This window comes from Balearica regulorum, chromosome 13 (assembly GCF_011004875.1).
Source record: "Balearica regulorum gibbericeps isolate bBalReg1 chromosome 13, bBalReg1.pri, whole genome shotgun sequence".
Classification (NCBI taxonomy): Eukaryota; Metazoa; Chordata; class Aves; order Gruiformes; family Gruidae; genus Balearica; species Balearica regulorum.
In genome coordinates this window covers 22,027,572-22,049,971 of record NC_046196.1, presented here as the reverse complement: position 1 = coordinate 22,049,971, position 22,400 = coordinate 22,027,572, and the positions used below count along the sequence as shown (strand labels likewise).

Genomic DNA, 22,400 nt, shown 5'->3' with positions numbered 1-22,400 from the left:
TGCCCGCCCCTGCCCGCCCGCCCGCCTGTTTTTTCCGCCGAGCATGCCGCTGGATCCCCGCCGTGTGCGCGGCCCGGAGGAGTCGCAGCCGCCGGAGCTGTGGGCAGCGGCCGGGGAGGTGCCGGTAGAGGAGGACGGGGCGGGGGAGGAGGAGAAGGATGCGGCCCCGCGGGATCCCTGCGATCTGCGGCCGCTCTTCGCCCGGGCCGGGCTGCTGAGCCAGGCGGAGGGTTCGGCCTACGTGGAGCTCGGCGGCGGCACCAAGGTGCTCTGCGCCGCCTGGGGCCCGCGGGAAGCGGCCGAGCCCGGGGCGGCGGCTCCGGCAGGAACGGGGCGGCTGCTCTGCGAGTTCCGCCGGGCTCCCTTCGCCGGGCGCGGGGCGAGGTGGCGGCCGGGTTCTGCGTCGGAACGGGAGGCGGAGAGGGAAGCGGCGGCCGCTTTACGGGAGGCGCTGGAACCGGCTGTGCGGTTGGCCCGGTACCCGCGGGCTCGCCTGGCCGTCAGCGCCCTGCTGCTGCAGGACGGCGGTTCCGCGCTGGCAGCCGCCATCAGCGCCGCTGCCCTGGCCCTGGCCGACGCCGGGGTGGAGATGTACGATCTGGCCGTGGGTTGCGCCTTGTGCCGGTCTCCCGGTCCCGCTGCCGCTTGGATGCTGCAACCCGGGGAGCCCGAGGAACGTCGTGCCGTCGCCCGGCTCACCGTGGCTCTTCTGCCCGCCCTTAACCAGGTGTCGGCGGTGCTGGGCGGCGGGCAAGGCAGCTCTCCCGATGCCTGGGCGCAAGCGTTGCGGCTCGGCCTCGACGGCTGCCACCGTCTCTACCCCGTGCTGCGGCAGAGCCTGCTGCGGGCCGCACGCCGCCGCGATGCCGCTGCCGCCGCCGCCGCCACCGCCACCACTGCCGTCGCCACTGCCTGAGCGCCGACGATGACCGGGTGACCCCTATCTGGGGATGCGGTCATCTCCTAGAGCTACCCTCGGTGCTGCCGGAGACCCCCGGAGCCGGCCTGAGCCGTACTTCATCCTTTGAGCCCTGGAGCTGCCAGAGACCCCCCCGGAGCCAACCTGAGCCAGCCCTCGCACTGCCGGCGCCCTCCCCCCCCCCCGCCCCCCGGAGCTGCCCACACGGCCAGAGGCCTAAGAAACCTGCCCAAGGACACAGGACTCTGCGTCCCCGACACCGCTGGAGAGCCCCCGCGCCGCCCAAGCACCCCACAGCCTGCCTGAGGAGCCCCTGTGTCGCAGGAGGCCCCTCCCGAGTGACCCCGCAGGACCCAAGCAGCCTCGCACGCTGCCACAACTCCCCAAGAACAGCTTTCCGTGCTGCCTCAGCTGCCAGCGCCTGCCTGCACCAGCCCCGTGCTGCCAGACCCTGCCTGAGACCTCCCTTCTAGCAGCTGCCTGCACCGTGGGACCCCCCCACCCCACCCAGAGCGACCCTCGTACCAGGGCTGAGACCCTCACCCCAAACTGCCCGCCACGACCATCCACGCAGGCAGGGGCCAGGCAGTACCGGGCAGGAACCACGTCCTGGCACAGAGCGCGCACCCCTTGGACCTCCTGCGCAGGCAACGCTTCAGGGTGGCAGAGATGGGTTCTGTTGGGGGGTGTTTTATAATAAATCAGGTTTTTCTGGTGAGTCTTCTGCCTGCGTGGCTCTCCTGTGGGCAGAGGTGAAAGGATGTACTCGTCGTGACGCCTGCAGCGCTGCCCTCTGCTCCTGCTGTCCTTCCCTGAGGGATGCGGAGGGACCCGGGCGCTGCCTTGGGGTCTGGTTATTCCCGGGGATGGAGCGGAGCCGGTCCCGTCTGCCCAACTGCACCGCACCGGGCTGGTAGGGAATATTCTGGGTAAAGGCGGTGATTAATGTTTCCATTGGGAAACTCTGGATTGAGTTGCGGGTAAGGCAGCCAGCATCCTCCTGAGGAACTGGCCCAGAAAGCCCCCAGAGCCCGGGGTTATGCCGGGAGCATCAAAATGGGTTTAAAAAATTCACTTAAAACGGTTAAAAATTGCATTGGAGTCAAATAACCAGAGAAAAGAAATACAAATTATTTTTCTTTCCAATACAATACACTCTTACCAGAGCAAATTAGAAATACAGAACAAGTTCCTACCAGCAAGAGAAGGACGACCTAGAAATGAGGGACACCGAACCGAGATGCACCGCTGGGGAACACGGGGTAGGGGGTGACGGCGACTTCCTCGGATGCAGGATCCCTGGCAAAGCTGCTCATGGGAGTCCTGCTGACCACAAACGCGATCCATGGCCGAGAACAACCCGCGGTAAACCAGTAAGGAAAAACCCATTTGGGAGCAGGAGCGACTGGGAGCAACTGGGTTTGTGCTGCCCCGCTGCCGGCCCTGCGGATGGCGGAGGTGGGCTCAGCACCACCCCTCCATCCCAAAATCCCCTGAAAGCCCCTCGGAGCTGTCTCAGGGTGGTCCCTCCTTCCCGTGGGATCGCAGTGGCATGCCGAGCCCCTCCGAAAGCCTTCCCGGGCTGTGCCCACGCCTGCTGAACCAGTTTCGGGGGGGGGGGGTGGGGGGGGTGGTCTGAAGCGTGGAGCCAGCGGGTGGGCTTGCAGGGCAAGGGGGGAGTTGGGATGCGACCTGTGCCGTAGGGGCTGGGAGCCCCGGGGTGCTTTCTCTGCACCCCACAGCACCCTATGGGTGGGGGGATGCTGGCACACAAGGCAGTCGGGATTTGGGATGCTCCTTTGGGATACGGTCCTTTCTTTTTTTAGCTCCTCCCATCCCTCCCCCGGCCACGGCTGCTTATCCCCAGGTCTGAAAACAAGAGGAAAAAGAAAACAAGCGCACTCGAACACAAAGACTTCTCTCGTCACGGCTGGCCGGCGTCTCACACGGGCGGGACGCAGGGCTGCCGGCAGCAGGGGACACCCGTGCCGAAAGCCGGCACCTCGCGGCACGCGCGGCACTAGCTGGAAGCCTCAAAAGAAATACGAACACAAGATGGGAAGGGCTGGCCACGCGGGGAGGCCACGGCATCCCCGTCCGTCTACTGGCTCCCCTCGGGGTCCGACATGTGGTTTTTCACCTGCAAGGAGAAACGCGCAGGGTGACCGTCCTCTGCTGCGCCCGGGCAGCAGGATCAAACCCAGCACCCTGCCCGGCACAGGGACCCCCGGAGTCCTGCACCCGGCCAGAGGATGTGGGTGGGGGAGCAGCAGCTTTGATAAAAGGTATTTCTGATCTGAGGGTTGGGGATTTTTTTTTGGAGCCTGTGCTGCTGGAGTAATGCACGCCCGGGGGGTTGCCGCAGGGTGCTCGGGGCTGTCCCGAGGTGCAGGTGGTTGTAGCTGCGGCACGAAGCCAGGACACCGCGGGGGACCCTAATGGAGCATCTCCTCTGCTCCGGGCATCCCCCACCCACGCGGGCAGCAAGCGGGGATGAATTTTAGGAAAGCAGAGAGCCCGACGCAGGATCTGGCCCTCCTCTTACCGTCTCTTCGGTGTCTGTGCTCTCGGCGCTGTCGATGTTGCGTAGGTCGCTGTGCCCATCGGCTCCCGTCCCCTCCTTCCCCCGGGGCTCCCATGACCCCTCTCCCGCCGGGGACGGCGACTCTGCCCCCATCTCTACCCTCTTCTTCTCGCTTTCCTTGGACCCTGCAAGGACAGAGACAGCAGAAATTTGGGGTACCTGTGCAAACATCAGCCCTGTCCTCGCTGGGTGCCCTCGTGCCAAAGGGACGAGCCCAGGGAAAGGAGGGGACGTGGGGAATTTGCCCAGCCGGCTCTGGATGTCCCGCTCCCTCCTGGGCTTGCAGGGGGACACCCCTTACACCCGGCTCGGGGTCCAGGCTCGCCTGCGCCCGTAGGACACGTGGGTGTCGGCGCTGCCCGTGTCGTGGCCAGGTCTGTCCCCTCACCCGCGAGCCGCTCTCTCCGCTGGTCCATGCGGTCCAGGCTCTCCAGCAGATTGTCCACCTGCACCTTGATCTGGCTCAGCTCCCCCTTGATGGAGTGCAGTTCTTCGGCTCGCACTGTGGGGAGAGGAGCCGTCAGGATCCCACCCAGAACTGGGGGGAACACGCTGTCCTGGGCATCGTCCCCTCCGGAGCATCGTCCCCTCCGGAGCATCCTTGGGGAATGGGGATGGGTCCAGGGGACGGCCACCAGCCCAGCGCCATCCAGGCTCTGTCTGCCGGAGCTGGGAAGTCATAGCAGGACCTTCAGGCACTGGCACTGCTCTAACGCACCGAGACGCAAGGGCCGAGCCTCCTCTTCCTCCCAGCCCCGTCGCACTTACGCTTTGTCCGTCCTGGCGTGGAGCTGGTGCTGCTCCTCGCCCCGGGCTGGGGGCTGAGGCTGCTTTTCCCTCCTGCTCCCACGTGAGTTCGTCTGGTCTTGACCGGGATGCGGTTAATGAGGGGGGGGATCTTCTGGTACTCGTACATCCTGCAAGGGCACAAGAGCACGGCGGCGTGAGCGCAACCTCGGAGGGGCAGCAGCAGCCCCTGCCAGCCAAGAGAGCATCTCTCGGGGTCCCTCTGCGATGAAGGACCCCCAACCTGGGCATCGCCCAGCCCACACGCTGCCCTTGCCCCCAGCCCGGGGAAGCCCTGGCATACGCGCTCCTCGAAGGGAGCAACAACGCCCAGCCTCTCCCGGAGGCGAGGGGAGGGACGCCCGGGGACACCCTCCATCCCCCCCTGCTTTCCGCCTTCGGCAGAGGCACGCTCGCGCGCCAAACCCACGCGTGCTCAGCGCATCCCACTCCTGGGATGCCACGCTCACCGGTACGGGAAGTCGTCCCTGTAGAGATCGTAGTCCAGCTCGCAGTTACTGCTGCAGGAGCGGGAGAGAGGAGAACAAGTCACCCGCTCGGTGGGACCGTGGACACCGTGGAGCGGCCACCTCAGGGCACAGCAGCGTGGGGGCACCCACCCAGGCTCCAGGCCATCCCCGGGGAGCGGGGGGCATGCTGGGGGGGTACCACGCAAGCCGCCTGGGCTGCAGCATGCCCAGGGAGATGGCTGTGCCCTGGCAGGGGTTTGCCCCAGAGCCAAGCAAGGGTGTTGGCGGGGGGGTGGAGGGAGCCCCGGGGCGGCATCGGCAGGTTCTGCTCCCAGGACTCTGCATTTAGAGCGCCCTGATGTTAAATTTCACGGTCCCTGGCTCCACGCGCACGCTGCCGGCTCGCTCGGCTCCAAATTAAGATGCGATCTGTAAACGGATCGCCTCCAGTGCGGGCAGCCGACGTGATGGTAATAAATCATGTGCCGTGGACCAGGAGCTGGGTGGAAGAGGAGGAGGAGGAGGAGGAAAGATGCTGAAGCTCATTTTGCTGCTTCAGCTCTTGCAGAGTCAGGGAGCGTAGGATTAAGCCTATCCCGAGGGGAGACAAAGCCGTGCTTGGAGCATCGCTGGGAGTGGGGAGCCTTCCCCAGCCCACTGCCGGGAACGGGGGGGGCCAGGACAAGGTCCCCCAGGGCTCCAGATTTCCCTGCGGATGAGCCTGTCGCCGGGACCGATGCTGGAGCTCGGGGAGAGCTGAAGGTTGCTGCGGGGGGCTAACGGGCAACCTGGGCTGCACTGCCTGGGGCTACCAAGCCTAAGCCAGGCTTGCCCAGCCCAGAAGGCAGCTTGGAGCCCGTCATGGGGCAAAGGCACCCCCAGCCCTGCTGCCACCCTGCCTTATTCAAGAATAATCCGCACGGGGCGCAGCCTGCAAGCCCCAGCCCTCCCGGTAAGGGCGAGCTGGCAGCCTTGGGGTGCCAGGACCCGCCTGCGCCTCTTCATCGCACCTGGGGCTATTTGGGGAGCCTTCAGCCCAGCCTCGCTGCCTTCCAAGTTTCCATCGCTGTGACGGGGATGGCGAGTCCTTCGCATCCCCGCCTGTGCCCCCGGGAGGAAGGTCACAACCTGCCTTGGGGCAAAGGGGAACGGGCAGCCGGAGAGGAGTCCCAACGCACGCACGGGGCGCAGGGAAGGTGCCAGCTCTGACGGCTGCTGCTGCCTGGAGCCACTGCCACGAGAGATGGGGATGTCACCTCCCGCCATGGGAGCGCCTGTGGTGGCTCCGCAGGAGACCTGGTCTTGGGGTCTGGCACCCAGCTAGGGACACAGCAAGGGGTTTCCTGGCTCAGCTCTTTGCTCGGAGCATCCCCCAGGAAGAGCAAAAGCAGCGGCTGCCACGCTCCAGCGGCCCGAGGGGGCCGGCGGTCCCTGCCCTGCCAGCGCTGCTGCATCCCTCTGGCGCCATGGCAACGGGCAGAGCAATTAGTTCAATCAGGGCATTCGCAAAAAGCTCTAAAGAGACAGACTGAGCCCGGCGCTGGTCCCCTCCTCGCATGCCCGCCGAGTCGGGGAGCCGAAAGCGCGCAGGGATGGGGGACCTGCTCTCCTGCTGCCAGCGGTGCCACCGTCACCATCGTCAGGACCATCACCATCCCCATGTGCCTCTGCAGGGGTGTCCGCCCCCGAGGAACGGCGTTTAAAGGCCAGAACCGCAACCAGCACTGACATCTGTAAGAGGCCCCGAGACCGCGGGGCTCTGCTCTCCTCCCGGCACCTTCGGATGGGGAAGGGGACGCTCCACACCCCACCGGCGACGCGCACCGGGTGGGACCCAGCGAGGATTCCAGCCGTTCCCACGGACCCACGCCCACCAGCGCGGGCTGGCAGCTGGAATAGTCGGAGGCGCGAGGGATGGAGAGCAGCGGGAGGAAGAGGAGCCAGGCGTGGGACAGTCCCCAGCCCAAGCGGGGTCCCCCCCCCGCCAGCGCAGCCCCCGCCCCACACGCCGGCACTCACTGGTACAGGCTGCTGCCGTGCTGCCGCTTCTGGCCCAGCCTGGCCCGGCTCGGCTTGGGTTCCCTGGCCATGTCCAAATCTGAGGGGAGAGAGAGGAGGGGAATGAGTGCTGGGAAGAAAAGGGGATGCCAACACCCTACCCCACAGGGATGCGTCTCCAGCACCGGCTTCCCGGGAATGTCCGGCCATGCTCCTCTCCCGGCTGGAGATGTCCCGCTGCAGAGCATTCGCAGGACGAGCCCGCGGCCGGCAGTTCTCTCTAGATGTGAGTTTTTGGGGAAGGACAGGAGCAGCCCAGGGTCGTGCCAGGACACAGAGTGGCTCCGGCTGTCCCTGCAGCAGCCCCTTCCCGTGGGTGCCCCATCCCCAGGAGCCCGCACCCAGCCGAGGCCGGGCAGGCTCCAATTAGGGTGGCAGAAAGCGCCTCTGACGACGAAGGTAATTAACCCCCCGAGATATTTCCCACTGCCGTGGTGAATCCACCTTCACTATCACTCCCGCCAGGTGGTTTGGCCATTTTTTTGGGGGGACCCCCGGACTTGTGGGATGCTGGCGAGTGCCGCCCGCCACGGGTGGATGCCGGGGATGGGGGAAGCCCCACACCCAGCTGCTTCTCACTCCCGAAGGCTGCTGAGACACGCGCGATGGCGAGATGCAAGGTGGAAACGTCTCCAGCCGCGCTGCTGGCGATGCCGTGTCACACCTTCCCGGCGATGCTCTTCACCCCTTCTTTAGGATTTGACAGCCAACGTCCATATAAAAGCCACCTTGAATCTATTTTCTCAGTACACGTTTGAGAGCCACCGATGCAAAGCTTTACTCCGTATATTTAATTTTGTAATTTGGGAGGGGCTCCAGAACTTCTCTGGCCCCTGGGGTAGGAGCCGGTGGGTGAGATGTTGAGATCATGGTGAGCGTCACCAGCTGTCCCACGGGTGACATCGTGGATGCCACCGCACCAGGGAACCCCAAGCTGAAGCTTCCCGAGTCCTCTGGGAACACACCAGCTCATCGGAGAGGTCTAGCCCTCCCCAGGAGCGTGACACTGGCCACGGGTCCCCTCCAGCCCCACATGTGCTGGAGCAAGGTCCCTCCATCCCTGCGGAGGGGACGGCTTCTGAGCAAGATCCGAGCGGAAGGAAACCGGCACTTTGCTTTCCAGGCTGTCGCCTTGGGTGACGAAGTCTGCGGGCCGGCTCCGATCCCAGGACGAGCCGGGGAAGGTGCTCTACTCGCCCTGCACATGCTGGGTAACGCTGGCACCCATTTTCTGTGGGTGCAGCCAGCATCCCTGGGGACGGCCGAGCTCAGCGCTCAGGAGCCCATCGTTGACATCCCATCGCACCCGCCCGGCAGAGCCACCCGCTCCCCTCTGCCAGCGGGACGGAGACCTCAGCACCCCAGCCGGGGACCCCAGCCATGGCCGAGCACCCTGTCACAGCCCGCCCGCACCCAGGGGACTGTCCTGTCGGGGCAGGGGACCCGGGCCAGCGGGGCTCCATCGGCCCCACGTCTTGGGTCCCTTCCCTGTAACGGCAGTGGGGCACCCCAGTACCGGGACAGCACCCCTGTCCTGTGGGGAAATGCCAGTACTGCGAAGATAGCCCTGGCTGGAGGGGAACGGGGGGCGCATCCGGGACCGGGGGGACATCCCTGTCCTGGGGGGGTAATGGAATGGGGAGGCCCAGGCATCCCAGTACCGGGGGGACATCCCAGCCCCGGGGAGGGACTGGTACCGGGGTGGGGGGCAGCTCGGTACCGGGAGGACGTGCCTGTCCGGGGGGAGGGACTGCTCCAAGGCGGGGGGAGGCATCCCAGCCCTGCGCGGGGTGGTAGGCCACGGGGGGGGACACACACACGGCCGTGCAGCAGAAGGCCGGTTGCAGGGGGGGGGACACCCCCGTCCCGGGGAGGGCTGCCGGTGCCGGGCAGGCATCCCGGTGCCGGAGCATCTCCCGGGGGCTCCGTGTGCGTGGGTGCGGGAAGAGGGCCGATCCCGGGGCGGGGGCACCCGGGGGGGAATACGGAGAGCCGGCTCCGGGTCGGTACTCACATCTCCAGCCCGCGTCCCCGCTGCCGAAGAGCGTCATCCCCCCGCGGCCCCGGCGGCCCCGGCCCCGCAACCCCGCAGCCCCGCAACCCGGCAGCCCCCGGCAGCCCCCGCAGCCCCCGCAGCCCCCCACAACCCCCGGCAGCCCCCGCAGCCCCCGGCAGCCCCCGGCAGCCCCCCGCAGCCCCCGGCAGCCCCCGCAGCCCCCCAGAACCCCCCGCAGCCCCCCGCAGCCCCCGGCAGCCCCCGGCAGCCCCGGCAGCCCCCGCAGCCCCCACAACCCCGCAGCCCCGGCCCGAGAGCGCCGCCACCGGGCGCTACCACCGACGGGCGGGGAGGGGGGGGATAACGGGACCGCACCACCGCGGCACGGCTGGGGGGGGGGACACGGGGGACCACGCCCTGCCCTGCCCCGCCCCGCCCGCGCCCCTCCCCGGGCGCAGCGATGTTTTACTGCTGCGTGGCTGCTGCACCGGGGGGGGGCTGCACCGGGGGGGGGGGCTGCTGCACCGGGGGGGGCTGCTGCACGGGGGGGGGGGGCTGCTGGCACCGGGGGACTGCTGCACGGGGGGGGGGGGGGGCTGCTGGCACCGGGGGGCTGCTGGCACCGGGGGGCTGCTGCACCGGGGGGGGGCTGTTGGCATCAGGCTGGCTGTCACCAGGGCCGCGGGCTCACCTGGCCACCAACAGGGTCCGAACTGCGCCTTATGTCCCAGCCTGCACACACCGCTGCTGGCAGCACTGGGCCTGGGACTCTCACTTCCTTCCCTGAGGTTGCCGCTGCACGGACGTGGCAGCTGTGCTGGACCATCCCCACCCCATCCCATCATCCCCATCCCATCCCCATCCCGTCATCCCAATCCCATCCCCACCCTCATCCCCCCTCCAGCCCCCCCAACCTGTTGGACCCTGGCCGACTGCCGAGTTGCACGCCGGGTTTGCCCGGCTGACCCCAGAGCAGTGAGCCTGGCCTTGCCGGCGGCCCTGCAGCTCATGGCTTCCCTCCCGCAGCCCCAATGTGAGTGGGTCTGTGCGAGGGCCGCTGTGGGAGGTTTGAGGGCAGGCACGCGTTTTGGGGCTGGCACCTATGGCCTGGGAGCAGGGGCTGGATGTTTCCAGTTTTGAAAATTGACGCTGATATTGGTTGAGAGAGGTGTGGGGTGCTATGTTGAGGCTTTGCTCGGCTAGGCGAGCCCACAGCCCCAGTGTGAGTGGGTCTGTGCGAGGGCCGCTGTGGGAGGTTTGAGGGCAGGCAGCCATTTTGGGGCTGGCACCTTTGGCCTGGGAGCAGGGGCTGGATGTTTCCAGTTTGGACGGTGGAAGGTGATTTTGGGCAAGAGTGATGTGAGGCGCTGTGTTGAGGCCTTGGTCGGTGTGTTGGGTTTGCGTGGCAAGGTTTTGGTAGCGGGGGGGGCTACAGGGGTGGCTTCTGTGAGAAGCTGCTAGAAGCTTCCCCTGTGTCTGACAGAGCCAATGCCAGCCGGCTCCAAGACAGACCTGCCGCTGGCCAAGGCCAAGCCCATCAGTGCCTCTGGGATAACATATTTAAGAAAGAGAAAAACAGTCAGAGCTTTTGCAGCCGGAGAGAGGAGGGAGATGATGTGAGAAACTCTGCAGACACCAAGGTCAGTGCAGAAGGAGGGGCAGGAGGTGCTCCAGGCGCCGGAGCAGAGATCCCCTGCAGCCTGTGGTGAAGACCATGGTGAAGCAGGCTGTTCCCCTGCAGCCCGTGGAGGGAGGATGAGGGGGTGTAGAGATTCCACCTGCAGCCCGTGGAGGACCCCACGCCGGAGCAGGTGGAGACACCTGAAGGAGGCTGTGGCCCCGTGGGAAGCCCGCGCTGGAGCAAGCTCCTGGCAGGACCTGTGGATCCGTGGAGAGAGGAGCCCACGCCAGAGCAGGTTTGCTGACAGGACTTGTGACCCCGTGGGGGACCCACGCTGGAGCAGTTCATGAAGGACTGTAGCCCATGGGAAGGACTCACGTTGGAGAAGGTCGTGAAGGACTGTCTCCCGTGAGAGGGACTCCATGCTGGAGCAGGGGAACGATGAGAGGAGTCCTCCCCCTGAGGATGAAGAAGCGGCAGAAACACCGCGTGATGAACTGACCGTAACCCCCACTCCCCGTCCCCCTGTGCCGCTGGGGGGGCGGAGGTTGAAGCTGGGAGTGAAGTTGAGCCCGGGAAGATGGGAGGGGTGGGGGGAGGTGTTTTAAGAATTGGGTTTATTTCTTATTCCTCTACTCTGTTTTGCCTAGTAATAAATTAGATGAATTCCCTCTCTCAGTTCGGTCTGGTTTGCTCGTGACGCTAACTAGTGAGTGATCTGTCCCTGTCCTTATCTCGACCCACAAGCTTTTCGTTACACTTTTTCTCCCCTGTCTAGAGAAGGAGGGGAGTGATAGAGCGACTCTGGGGGGCACCTGGCCCTCAGCCAGGGTCAACCCACCACAGTGGGCTAGGCGAGCCCGCAGCCCCAGTGTGAGTGGGGCTGTGCGAGGGCCGCTGAGGGAGGTTTGAGGCCAGGCATGCGTTTTGGGGCTGGCACCTCAATAGAGATTTACCCGGAGAGATTTAAGCGCCAACCATGCAAAAACATTGTTGGTGAGCCCACAACAAGCGTGAAGGAGAGGTTATTAATGGGATCTATCCTCAAATATGTGGTTTAACCAGCGGGGCTGACAGCGTCCTTCCAGCGTCGCTGTCCCGGGTGGGTTTGCGTCGGTCCTGCCCCATGGCTCTGCCCCCGTTGCCCGTCCCCGTGCCCCACGGCACCGTGATGGAGAGCAGCTATTGGATGCTGCCCCCCACCTGCGCAGGAAGTGGGGGGTACACAGGGGTGTCTGCTGCTCAGCTCCAAGCCCCGAGACCTGTGCTGGGCAGCTGCGGTTCCTCTGCTCGCTTTACAGCTGCTATAAAATCAGTCGGACCTGGCACTCCTCTTACACAGGCACAGACTCGGGATTAACTGTTCCCTGCCAGCCCTGGGAAATCGGAGCACCAGCAGCAACGCGGGAAAGCCCCTGAGGTCTCCGCTGATGTCTGGCATGTGCCCTGCACCCCGGCGTTTCGGCAAGCCCACAGCTCCGGGGCGGGGGGGGGGGGGGAAGACACGACTCATCCTTCCCTGTCCTGCTGCGGGGTGATTAATCAGTGGAAATGCCTCAATTGGGAAACAGGGCATTTTCCAGGCTTTTTTCCCGTCCGGGCTCCATGCACGATCCTGTGGGATGCTGTGCTGCCCTTCCCGCTCACAGTGACGGGGGCCCAGGGCCACGTGCCCTGGGATCCGGCACAGCCCCTCCATGGGTGAAGTGCGGGATTCCGAGAAATCTGAGAGTTCTCGTGTGTTCCCCGCAGCCTTGTCCCTGCACGCTTACCCCCTGCTTTCGGTACAGCCCCATTTTGGGTGGCGGGGGGCTCTCCTTTCTTCAAACAGGGGTGCAACAGAGCCCCGATGGAGGGGGGAGCCAAGGGGGGCAGCACCGGCCCGCGGCACTACGCTGGGGATGTCTGGGAAGCGATTTCACAATCTGCGTTTATGTGCAGTAAGACCACACGTGCACCGTGATTTCACCTCTCCTCCTTCCCGCTCAGCCAGTGCCGAGCGCAATGCCTGCTGGCTCAGCCTCGTATTTACACACAGCGCTGCTGCCTGAAAAACGCTGCCAGGAAAAAAAAAAAAAACAAACCAAAAAACAACTTGGTATTTTCGCAAACAAGCACGAGCCGTTCCTTGGCACCACCTCTCAGGGCCACAGACCTGCTCCTCGTCCCAGGGCCCGCTGGCCTGGCCACCACGAGGACCGAGCCCATCCACAGCGCCAGCTCCACGCCCAGACTTGCCCCGTTTCCAGCAAAAACTCCACCACCACCATGAGCACCGGGCACAGGCGCGGGGACGGCCTGTCCCTGGCCCAGCCGCTGTTTTCCGTGCCGGGTGCTGAGCTGGCCGTGGACACAAGCGGGGCGGTGGAGGCCAGTCGGCACGTAAACATCGTGAAACAAGCGGGAAAACCCTCGGGCACCACGGGTGCCAGGAAGCCATGGCTCCCAGCAGCCCCCGGCCGGCTGTGCCATGCTCCCGCGCTGCATCCCGGTGCTGCACCCCCGTGCTCGCCCCTCCTGGGGGGCCAGCCGAACACCCCAGCCCCACGGGGGCTGCCCAGGGGCCACCCTGCTTTCCGGCAGGATGCTGAGACTGTCCCATCCTGGGGACGGCCACGTGCATCCCACGGCGTCCCCAAGGGCGGGGGGCACGGCTACACCCCAGCTCTCGACAAACGGGGCCGGGAAGGGCCGGGAACCACGGCCAGGGAGTTGGTGCCAGCGCTGTCACCCCCCCTTGGCATCTTCCAGCATCGTGTGTCCCCCAGGATGCAGCTCCCTGCCGAGGGGGTGGTGGGGTGGGGGGGGGGCAGAAAGGGGTGCGGGTGGGTGCCCTGGCTGGGAGCCTGGGGGGAGCGGCAGGGCCATGACCCGCGGTGAGCACGGCCCCACGGGCAGCACGGCCCCACGGCACCGCCCCCCGCTGTGCACGGCCCCACGCTGAGCACGGCCCCACGCTGAGCACGGCCCCACGGCCCCGCCGTGCGCAGCGCCGAGCACCGCCCCGCGCCTCCAGCCCATAAATACCGGGTGGCCGGCGCTGCTCCGCACTGCTGCGAGCCGAGCCCAGCCCAGCCGACCCAAGCCGAGCCAAGCCGAGCCAAGCCATGGACCCCCAGGACTGCACGTGTGCTGCCGGTAAGTGCCCGGCCGGTCGGGTCCCGTCCCGTCCCGTCGGTCCCGGCTAACGGCCGCTCTCCCGCCCCAGGTGACTCCTGCTCCTGCGCCGGGTCCTGCAAGTGCAAGAACTGCCGCTGCCGGAGCTGCCGCAAGAGTGAGTGGGGGGGGGCTCAGCCCGGGGTAGGGGGGTCCTGTCCCCGGGGGGGGGCCCAGCCTTTCCCTGGGGGACCCCCTCCCTCCCCTCTCGGACCCCCATGGGCACCTCCTGACCCTTGCCCCATAGGGAACCCCCACTTGCCCTGTAGGACCCGCTGTGGCGACCCCACCGCTCTCCCATGTGGGTGCCCCTGCCCTGGAGGACCCTCATGGGGATCCCTCCCTCTTCCCCTGGAGACCCCCCCCCACTCCTCTTTGGGGGCTGCCCCTGCCCTGTAGGACCCCCCCCATAGAGACCCCCAAGCATTGCTGCCCTGGAGGACCCTCATGGGGATCCCTCCCTCTTCCCCTGGAGACCCCCCCCCCCCGCTCCTCTTTGGGGGCTGCCCCTGCCCTGTAGGATCCCCCCCACAGAGACCCCCAAGCATTGCCCCACTGGGATCACAGCCCTGCCCTTGGGGGGGGGGGGGAGTTTCTCACTCTCCACAAGGTCCCCCTGCCCCATGGGACCCCCCATCCTTTCCCACCCACCCCCTAACTCTCGTGTGTCCCCCCCCTTCAGGCTGCTGCTCCTGCTGCCCCGCAAGCTGCAGCAACTGCGCCAAGGGCTGCGTGTGCAAGGAGCCGGGCAGCAGCAAGTGCAGCTGCTGCCACTGAGCCGCTCGCCTCCGCCTGTAAATAGCTGGAACGCTTTGGGGATTTGGGGGGGGGGGAGCACAAAAAAGCTTATTTTTTCATGGTTTGTATCTTCTCTGCCAGCGGTGAAACTGGATGGAAATAAAGGAGTTTGGCTGGAGGTGTGAGTGCTGCTGTCGGGCTGGAGGCTGAGCCTCGGCGCTGTTTGTGACTCCTGGGGGGGGAATTGTTGCCTCGGGATTGGGGGGGGGGGGCTCCTTGCAAACACCTCTGTGGTGGTTCCTGAGGGGGCTCTGCACCTCCCTGGGGGAGAAGAGCAGCTTCTCGGGGCAGGGGATGGACCTCATGCTGCGTGGGGGGTGGCTCTGGGCATCTCTAAAGTGCTGGTCCCCCGGTGAGGACAGGGCTGATGTACCCAGGGGTGATGGGGGGGGCTCTAGCTCCTTCCTGCCTTTCTCTGGTTTCTGCAGGTGTCTGCACCACCCTGGGGCCCTCACCGCCCCCTTCCCCCCCCCCCCCCAGGGCTTCCTCTGGGGGAGGGAGCTTGCAGGAGGAAGCGTGGTGGATGGCATGGGCTGGCAGCTTGCCTGCCCTGAGCTGCTGCCACCAGACACCTGGCTGAACCCCCCTGGGGACGTGGCTGTGTCCTCTGCAGGGAAACCCCCCTGACCCCCCCCCACCAAGAGCTCATGCTCTGTAACCCCCAACTGCTTGCAGAGCAGCTCTGTCCCTAAAGGGCCACTGTCCCCACAGCCCCCCATGCCAGATACCTCCAGGTATGGTGCCTGGCTCCTCCTGCCCCAGGTGTGACCTCCGAGCACTTTTGTCCCAGCCCATTTTTTGGGGAGCACTTTGCTTGGAGCTGCGCTGACCCCCAGGCCCAGGAGGGACAGCCAGCCGTGGCTGTGAGCCGGCCCTGCATGGGTGGGTGCCGGGAGCAGGAGGAAGGGCGAGGTGATGGGAAGGTGCGTGGGCTTTTTGACTTCCGAAAGTCTGTGCCAAGTGAGAGAGTCACTTTTTATACACAGGATGCTCTGCTGCCGGCTGGGGTGGGTGCCCCTACCTGCCCCTGCACGTCCCCTGGGTGTGCCAGGCTGTGGAGGCAGGTTCCCAGGGCTGGCACCCCACTGCCCCCCCCCTTTCCTCTCTGGGTGGGGGGAGGCAGCTCAGCTGGGCAGGGATGTCCCCTCCAGCCCTTGGCGGCCAGGATGCCGGCGACAGGATGAATTTAAAAAGTAACACACTGGGTCAGCCCCAAAATGGGGGCACCCAAATACCCACGTGGTCCTTTTTGCCAGGCTGGGTGGCACAAGGAGGGGTGTCAGTAAGGAGGCAGCGTGTCAGGGCCAGTCCCTGGTGCCCGGGCCCTTCCCGGGATGCTCCGAGCACCCAGGGGACCTGCTTGTCCCTTCCCCAAAGGTTTGCCCGGCTTCAGCACGTGGCTGTGCAATGGGTGCTCAGCTTGCTCAGCACCCAGCCTCCCTGGTGAGAGCAGCAACACCCGGCTCAGGACCCATTTGCCTTTTAAATGTGTTGTCTTATTGCATTAGTGGGTGTCTTTTGCCTAAGCAGCCTCCCGGCTCCGCCTGTTGTAACAGAGGCTTAGCCCTGGAGACAGGGCTTAAGGACCTGCCTTGCCCTAAATGCATTTAAAAACCAGTAAATCCCAGGGGAAGAGACTTTGCTGGAAAAGGAGACTGCCGGGGGGCTGCCGCGGTCCCCGTGCTGCGGCAGGGCTGCGACCCTGGCCGGCGCAGCTGAGGGTCTGTGGTCTGAGCCCATCGCCGGGGCTGGGTGCCCGCATCCTGCACCAGAAACAAAGCTGGGGTGCAGGGAGGGGTTTTCCCTCTCAGGAAGTGCCCCGGGCATCAACCGTTCCCTGTTCCCGGCGGTGTGCCAGGGTGGTACGTGGGCACCTCCGCACCCTGCCGCTGCCGGCCTTCCCCTGCCTGCTCATGGTTCTGCCTGCCTGCACGGCTGCCTGAAAACTGTGGACCCCCGGCGTCCCCGGTTGTGATTTGGGGTGGGGAAAGCCACGATAGCTGCAGGATGGGTGCAGGCACCCATGGGAGGCACTGGCCTGGGATCTGCCCAGCACCCAGCTCTGCCCATAGGTGCTCTCTGGGAGGTGGCTGGGGGCTTTCTGGTCCCTGTGGGAGTATGTTCTAGGGTAAAACGCTACTTTTCACGAAGCGAGAGCTGCGCTCAGCCTGCCCAGGGCTGTGTACAGCGGGAGGGTGATGGGAATAAAGGCTCGATGCAAGGAGAGGCCCGTGTGCTTTATCCAGTCCCTCGAAGAAAAGCACAGCTCAGCTTGCAGAGGTGGTTTGAGGGGACCGTGTGTCTCCCCTGGGCACCCGAGGAAGCCAGGGCAGAGGTGTCCTGGGCATGCACCCAGCCGAGCAGCCCTGCAGCGGGGTGCAGCGCACCAGGAGGCTGCGCCCAGCACCGCTTCTGGCTCCGCGTGAGCCCCGTGAGCCCCCTCTGTGTCTCCGTGGTCTGGGTGGTGCTGGCATAGATAGGTCCTGTGCAGGGGGGGGATGGCATTCTCTCGCCCAAAATCAGCGTCCAGCCTCCAGACTGAAGGCTGCAGAGGGGAAGCGTGCGCTGCGCAGATGGGACGTGTACCCTGTGCGCCCTGTGCGGCGGAGCCACGCGCTGTGTGCAGAGGGGACAGGCGCCCTGCGCAGATGGGACGTGCACCCTGTGCTGAGAGGACGAGCGCCGTGCGCAGACAGGACGCGCACCCTGTGCAGAGAGTAAATGCACCCAGTGCAGCGGGGACGTGCACCGTGTGCAGCGGGGACGAGCACCCTGTGCAGAGGGGAAATACACCCCGTCCTCAGGGGTGGGCACCCCGTGCACCCAGCGCAGAGCGGACACGCAGACGGTGCCGAGGGGGAATATACCCTGTGCAGAGGGGACAGGGCACCCCGTGCAGAGGAGACAAGCACCTTGTGCAGAGGGGACGGGCACCCCATGCAGAAGGGATGGGCACCCCGTGCAGAAGGGACAAGCACCCTGTGTAGAGGGGACATGCACCCAGCGCAGAGGGGACGGACACCCAGTGCAGCAGCGATGGGCACCCCGTGCACGTCGTGCAGAGGAGACAAGCGCCCGGTGCCCGCCGTGCCCACTGCAGCCCGCTCGGTGCAGCCCGGCGCTCCCGTAAGGGTTTGCTGCCACCTGCCCAGCGCCCAGCGCCGCCCCGCAGCACCCACGGCCGCCCAGCCCTGCTGTCCCTGCGTGTCATCTGCCCTGCGGGACACCAGCACTTGTCCACGGGTTGCTCAGAGCTCTCCCCCCCACCCCACTGGAAAGCTCCCCCGGGAGCCTGGACAGGGTCAGGGAGAGCTGGGGTGGCACGGCCACCCTGCCAGGGCACCCATCCCGCCAGGACACTCATCCCACCAAGACATCCACCCCATCAGAGCATCCACCCCACCAGGACACTCATCCCACCAGGACACCCATCCCACCAGTGATATCCATAAAGTAGAATTTTCCACTTTACAGGGACAGAAATGTGTTTGGGTCAGTGCTTAGAGACTGTTGAATTTCAGGTTCCATGCACTCCTTGCTCTGCTGACGACTGTCTCTCTGAAGAAGAGCCGTAGGACTGATCGAAAGCATGCTTTGCTAAAGAGTTTCCTTGAAGGAGAGCTGAAAAACTGATCAAGAGGAACCATCCTGCCCCAGAAGGCGCTGAGAGCTGGGCGAAGGCCCGACAGGCCTGAAGTCACCACGAATGGCCAGTAACCAGGGGATGGGGAAGGGGGATGGGGGGGGTGCCACCACCTACCCAATTAAAGGACTGTGCAAATCACACCCCCAAACCCTCCAGGAGCATGCCTGCTAATTTAAAGATGCTTGACCAATAGGAGATGATGCGGTAATTAATAACCAATTAGCGTAACTTTCGGCGGGTTTTTCCAATCCTGGAACAAGGTAAACAGGTGGTAGATTCTGCGTGTAGCTGTGTGGAATTACCACCCAGCGCCCACCTCTGCGCAGACATGGAAGAAAGACGCTACCTCTGCTCTGTGTGTCTGCTGGCGTGCTGCACGCCGGGGAAACGATCCCACTTTGGGGACAACACCGGGGCATCCTGCCGGGGACCAGTTCACCCCTCAAAGTGGCCGCCCCAAACGCCCCAGTGCCACAAGCGTTCCCCGTCCCCCCCCGGCTAATTTTTGGGCTGAAGCTCCCCAAAAATGCTTTTTGGGAGGGTGTAACTGGGCACCCCGGGGCCAAGCCCAAACGCAGCAGACCCCAGGACACGGAGCAGCACGTGGCACAGGGAAAAGATGCTTTGTACGTGCCAGGTCTGGACATACAGTGCTAAACACATCAGAAAGAGTTCAAACTACAGACTTACAAAGACCACGGACTCCAGGGAGGCAGGCAGGCACCCAGCATTGGAAAAAAAAAAATGGATTTTTGGTGATACTAGCCAGCCACTGAACAACTGACAAGCGTCACAGCACAGGAAGAGCAACCTAACCACCTCCGAGAGTGAAAATTCAAGATTTCCCTTTTTTTCTTTTTTTTTTTTCTTTTCCTGGGGAAGGCTGTGAGTCCCTTTTGCCGGTGGAATTGGGGCAGCCCCCGCGGGGCTGTAATTTATAGAAGTGCTTACGGGCCACCCCGCACTCTGATGCAACCCCGAATGTCTGCCACGTGTCCAAGATGGTCCCGCTCTGGGTGGCTGGGGCACAGGCAGACCTCCGCATCAAGGCAGGCGGCTCCCCGGCCGACTACGTTTTAAAGCCACTCTGGGTGTTTTTTATACGCCCATAGTGATGATTGAGACAGGGGTAAAAATGAAGTGGCCAGGAAATGATTTATGAAGGCTTGAAAAAAACTTGTATTTAGTGAGGCAAAGAAAAGAACCCCCAAGGAGCCTTCCAGGAAAGCCCCGTTTTGATGCTTGTCATCCTCCATGCAAGGAGACACCCTTGGGAAAAATCTGGATTTCGGTGGCGGGGTAGGCTGGGATGTAATTCGCCTGAGCGCATCCCGGTGAGGGCAGATTTCCGAGCAGCTGCTTCGCGAGCCGGCGGGCAGGGCCGGGAATCGACGGATAGGGATGCACCCTGACCCCCCCCTCCCTGCACCTAGCAATCGGCGGGGAGCGACTGCCCGTGCCAGCGCTGCCCCTGAGCTTGGAGCTGCCTTAGGCAGGGGAACTGCTGCCAAATCCAGAATTTTTTTGCATGTAGAGGCTGTATTAGTGGGGAAATCCATTCGGCTTTGAAGGGCTGTAAGGAAATCTTGGCGCTGCATCGGTTATCCTTCCCTGGGTTCCACAAAATGGGATCCGAGGGGATCACTGCAGGCGGACCGTGGTGCTGGGGATTTCCTCAGCAGGAGTAACCCTTCAGTGGGGAGGAAGGGCGTGGGGTACGGCGAGAGCTGGGCAAGCGGGAACCCCATCGAAATAAGTCTTAAGGAAGACAAAGGACATAATTGCAGTTATGAGGGATGGACTACTGAGGGTTTGATCGGTGACGTTTCAGAGTAGTAATGAGGTCCATCCATCAGCTCTTCCACAAGCAGACTGTTCAAAGTGCCCTATTGGGGTCCACAAAATTCCCGGTTCCCGGATCTTGCCCTCCAAATTCCGGGTCATCCTCCCGTAAGGTTTGCGCCAGTGTCTCGCTCCCCTGCCATTATGCCCACGAGGGGACCAAACGCACCGTACCGCTGTAGCCCTTCAGGAGACCGCGTCACTGAGACGGATGGAGAACGTACAGCGCCGAGCACACGGGCGGAGCGGCGGGGGGCAGCCTCGAACCCGCGGCCTCCGGAGGCAGCCGCCCCCCCCCCCAGCACTCTGTCCGTGTTCGCCTTCGAGCGCCTCAATAAAGTTGTTGTCGCCAGAAGGCGGGAGCAGGCGCACGGGGACGTGCGTCGGATGGGCCAATGGGAGCGCGCGGCGCGGGGAAGCGCGGCGGCTCGGCCAATAGGAGCGCGGAAGAAGGGCGCGAGGCGCGGGGACGGCAGGCGCGCGGCCGGAGCGGCGGGCAGGTGAGGGCGCCTCGCGGGCGTGTCATGGCTTCCCCCCCCTCCGCTCCTTCCCCCCCCTCCGCTCCTTCCCCCGGTGGGCGGTGGCGGCTTCTAACGTCGCCCCCCGCCGCGTCCTGGGCCCTCGGCAGCTGCTTCCCGCCGCCCCGGGCTCCCTCTCCTCGGCGGCCGGACGGGCCCTGCGGTGAGGGGCTCCGGCGAGGCCTCCCCTGAGGAGAACCCCCTCAGGGAAGCGGCTGCCTGAGGCAGGGCGTGACCAGCCCCGGGGCCGCGGCACGGCTCCTGGGGCTCCCTGGGGAGCGCCTCAGCCGCACTGCAGGCTGCTGCGGCGGGAGGCTGGTGAGGAGCACTCGCAGGCCTCGCCGTGGGCCTTTTCTCGGGCTGCCCGGGGGTTTCTGTATATCTCCGCCCGAAAAATAGTTTGCTTCAAAGCAGCGGGGCCGGCCCTGTGTGTGTGAGGAGCATCCTCTTCATCCGAGGTGGTTTGTGCTGGTCGGTAGTGCAAAGCCCAGCTGTAGGAGAGCTTAGCGTTTAGCCAAGGTGCCGTGTTGGTGCTTCAGGAAGCAGAAGCTCCTTGTTTGAATGGGGAGGTGTCAGGAGAGTGGGTCTGTGTTTGCGTGTGCTTTGGCCTCTCGGGTTTCAAGTTCTGTTCGTGGGGTGTGTTCCTTGCTATGGCGGGGTTACTGGTTGATTCTGGACGGGGGAAGAGCGCCTGCTGCCTGGCGTCTGGTCGTGGGAGCTCATGGAAGTCACAGTGTTCTCTGCACTGTCCCTGGCTCAACTTCTGTTTCACAGCAGGTTTTGGTAAGCTCATGTGACCTTGTAGTTGCCAAGCATTGCTTTCACATAGGCATGGCAGGATATAGGACACTTTTGAATGGAGAAGGTAAACCCTACGTGATGCTCAGGACTCGTGTTTTTCAGGTCAGTAAGTTTGATGCAGGACGATAGCTATTTTTAAATACTGAACACGGACCCTTCAGGCTATACTTGAATGACAATGGTGATTAGCCCTTTCCCCCTACCCTGGCTTGCAAGTCCTCCCTACCAACAGATGCTGACTTCTTGTGCAGAGCAGGGGAAAATGACACTAAGGATTTCTTACAGAGCATCTCGGATGCAGAACTGCATTTCTGAACTGAGATAATGCTATTTGCTAGTCCCTTCTAGGCAAGATTCACCCTGTGTTACGGTTTTGATTTTCCCAGAGTCATCATAAAGTATACAAAGTGTACAGAGTAACTTACTCTCGCTGTTTGGTCCCAGCTGCAGGCAACAGCCAAACTTCTGTGGCACGGTGTTGAACTGCCTCTGTGTTAAAACTTGAGCCGTGGATGCACTGGGTATCAGTATTTAATTAGCAACTACTGTGGAGTGCTGGGTGCTGTTTGTGTCCCAACATTATCCAAAACAGGTCATGTTAACAGCAGGTAGAAGAGGTTGAATTAAAGTCTAAGTGCAAACAGGGGCTACTTCTTCCTTCAATTTGGTCATGTTTTCCTAGGGATCGTGGAGAACTGAGGTGAGCGTGACGAAGAAAAGCCTGTTCCTGTGCACTTTACTGCTGTTTGCTTGTGTTGTGTCTCTAAAGGGGTTTCCTGCTCCTTGGGAAAGCTTCTAGGTGCTTACAAATAGGAAAAGCTTAAAAATTGCTTGGACAATGTATGTGATTCTGTGATCTAAATCCATAATGTTTCTGTGGTGATAATATCACAGGAAGCTCAGTGTGGTGGGAGGATCAGGGTTTTCACATAAGGAATTTCAAATACCAAACTAAATACTCTATTTAATGAGGTCAGTTTGCCACCCTGTGGAAGTTAGTGCCCTGCTGAGTCGAATGAGAGTCAGGTGCTTAAAATAAGTACTAAGTGTTTGGGAAAGAGGGAGAGTGATGAGATGGCAAAACTGCCAGCTGAGTCAGTTATTCAGGACAGTGGGGACCTGAGACCTCTACGAGGAGCTTCAAAGTCAGATGGCAGATAAAAGGCAATGTTGACAAAGGTGTGATAGTATATACTGGAAGAAAT

At 63.7% G+C, this 22,400-nt stretch overlaps 4 protein-coding genes across 5 annotated transcripts in view; 3 read left to right on the top strand and 1 right to left on the bottom strand.

The window, feature by feature from the left end:
• The first annotated feature begins 21 nt into the window (after positions 1-21).
• Positions 22-1,637, top strand: EXOSC6 (exosome component 6). The gene has a single exon (XM_075765190.1). The coding sequence runs from the start codon at positions 44-46 to the stop codon at positions 914-916; it is 873 nt and encodes a 290-aa protein (XP_075621305.1). The 5' UTR covers positions 22-43; the 3' UTR covers positions 917-1,637.
• A 391-nt stretch (positions 1,638-2,028) lies between these two features.
• On the bottom strand, positions 2,029-8,897 carry LOC142603631 (RNA-binding Raly-like protein). Its single transcript, XM_075765195.1, has 7 exons — positions 8,832-8,897; positions 6,779-6,857; positions 4,760-4,810; positions 4,272-4,420; positions 3,892-4,005; positions 3,465-3,628; positions 2,029-3,059 (listed from the first exon to the last, which is right to left on the bottom strand). Exons 1-7 carry the CDS (start codon positions 8,866-8,868, stop codon positions 3,021-3,023), a joined length of 633 nt encoding a protein of 210 aa, XP_075621310.1. The 5' UTR covers positions 8,869-8,897; the 3' UTR covers positions 2,029-3,020.
• A 4,555-nt stretch (positions 8,898-13,452) lies between these two features.
• Positions 13,453-14,506, top strand: LOC142603632 (metallothionein-2). The gene is made up of 3 exons (XM_075765201.1): positions 13,453-13,572; positions 13,643-13,708; positions 14,273-14,506. Exons 1-3 carry the CDS (start codon positions 13,542-13,544, stop codon positions 14,365-14,367), a joined length of 192 nt encoding a protein of 63 aa, XP_075621316.1. The 5' UTR covers positions 13,453-13,541; the 3' UTR covers positions 14,368-14,506.
• Positions 14,507-20,298: 5,792 nt separating this feature from the next.
• The window catches only part of NUP93 (nucleoporin 93), an 80,810-nt gene continuing 78,708 nt past the window's right edge, over positions 20,299-22,400 (top strand). Inside the window, exon 1 of one of the 2 annotated variants that reach the window (XM_075765152.1) lies at positions 20,299-20,376. The gene's annotated coding sequence lies outside the window, so the exon portion shown is untranslated. Of the gene's footprint in view, positions 20,377-20,466; positions 21,995-22,400 lie in introns of those variants that run through there. The other variant, XM_075765154.1, reaches the window with a different exon arrangement.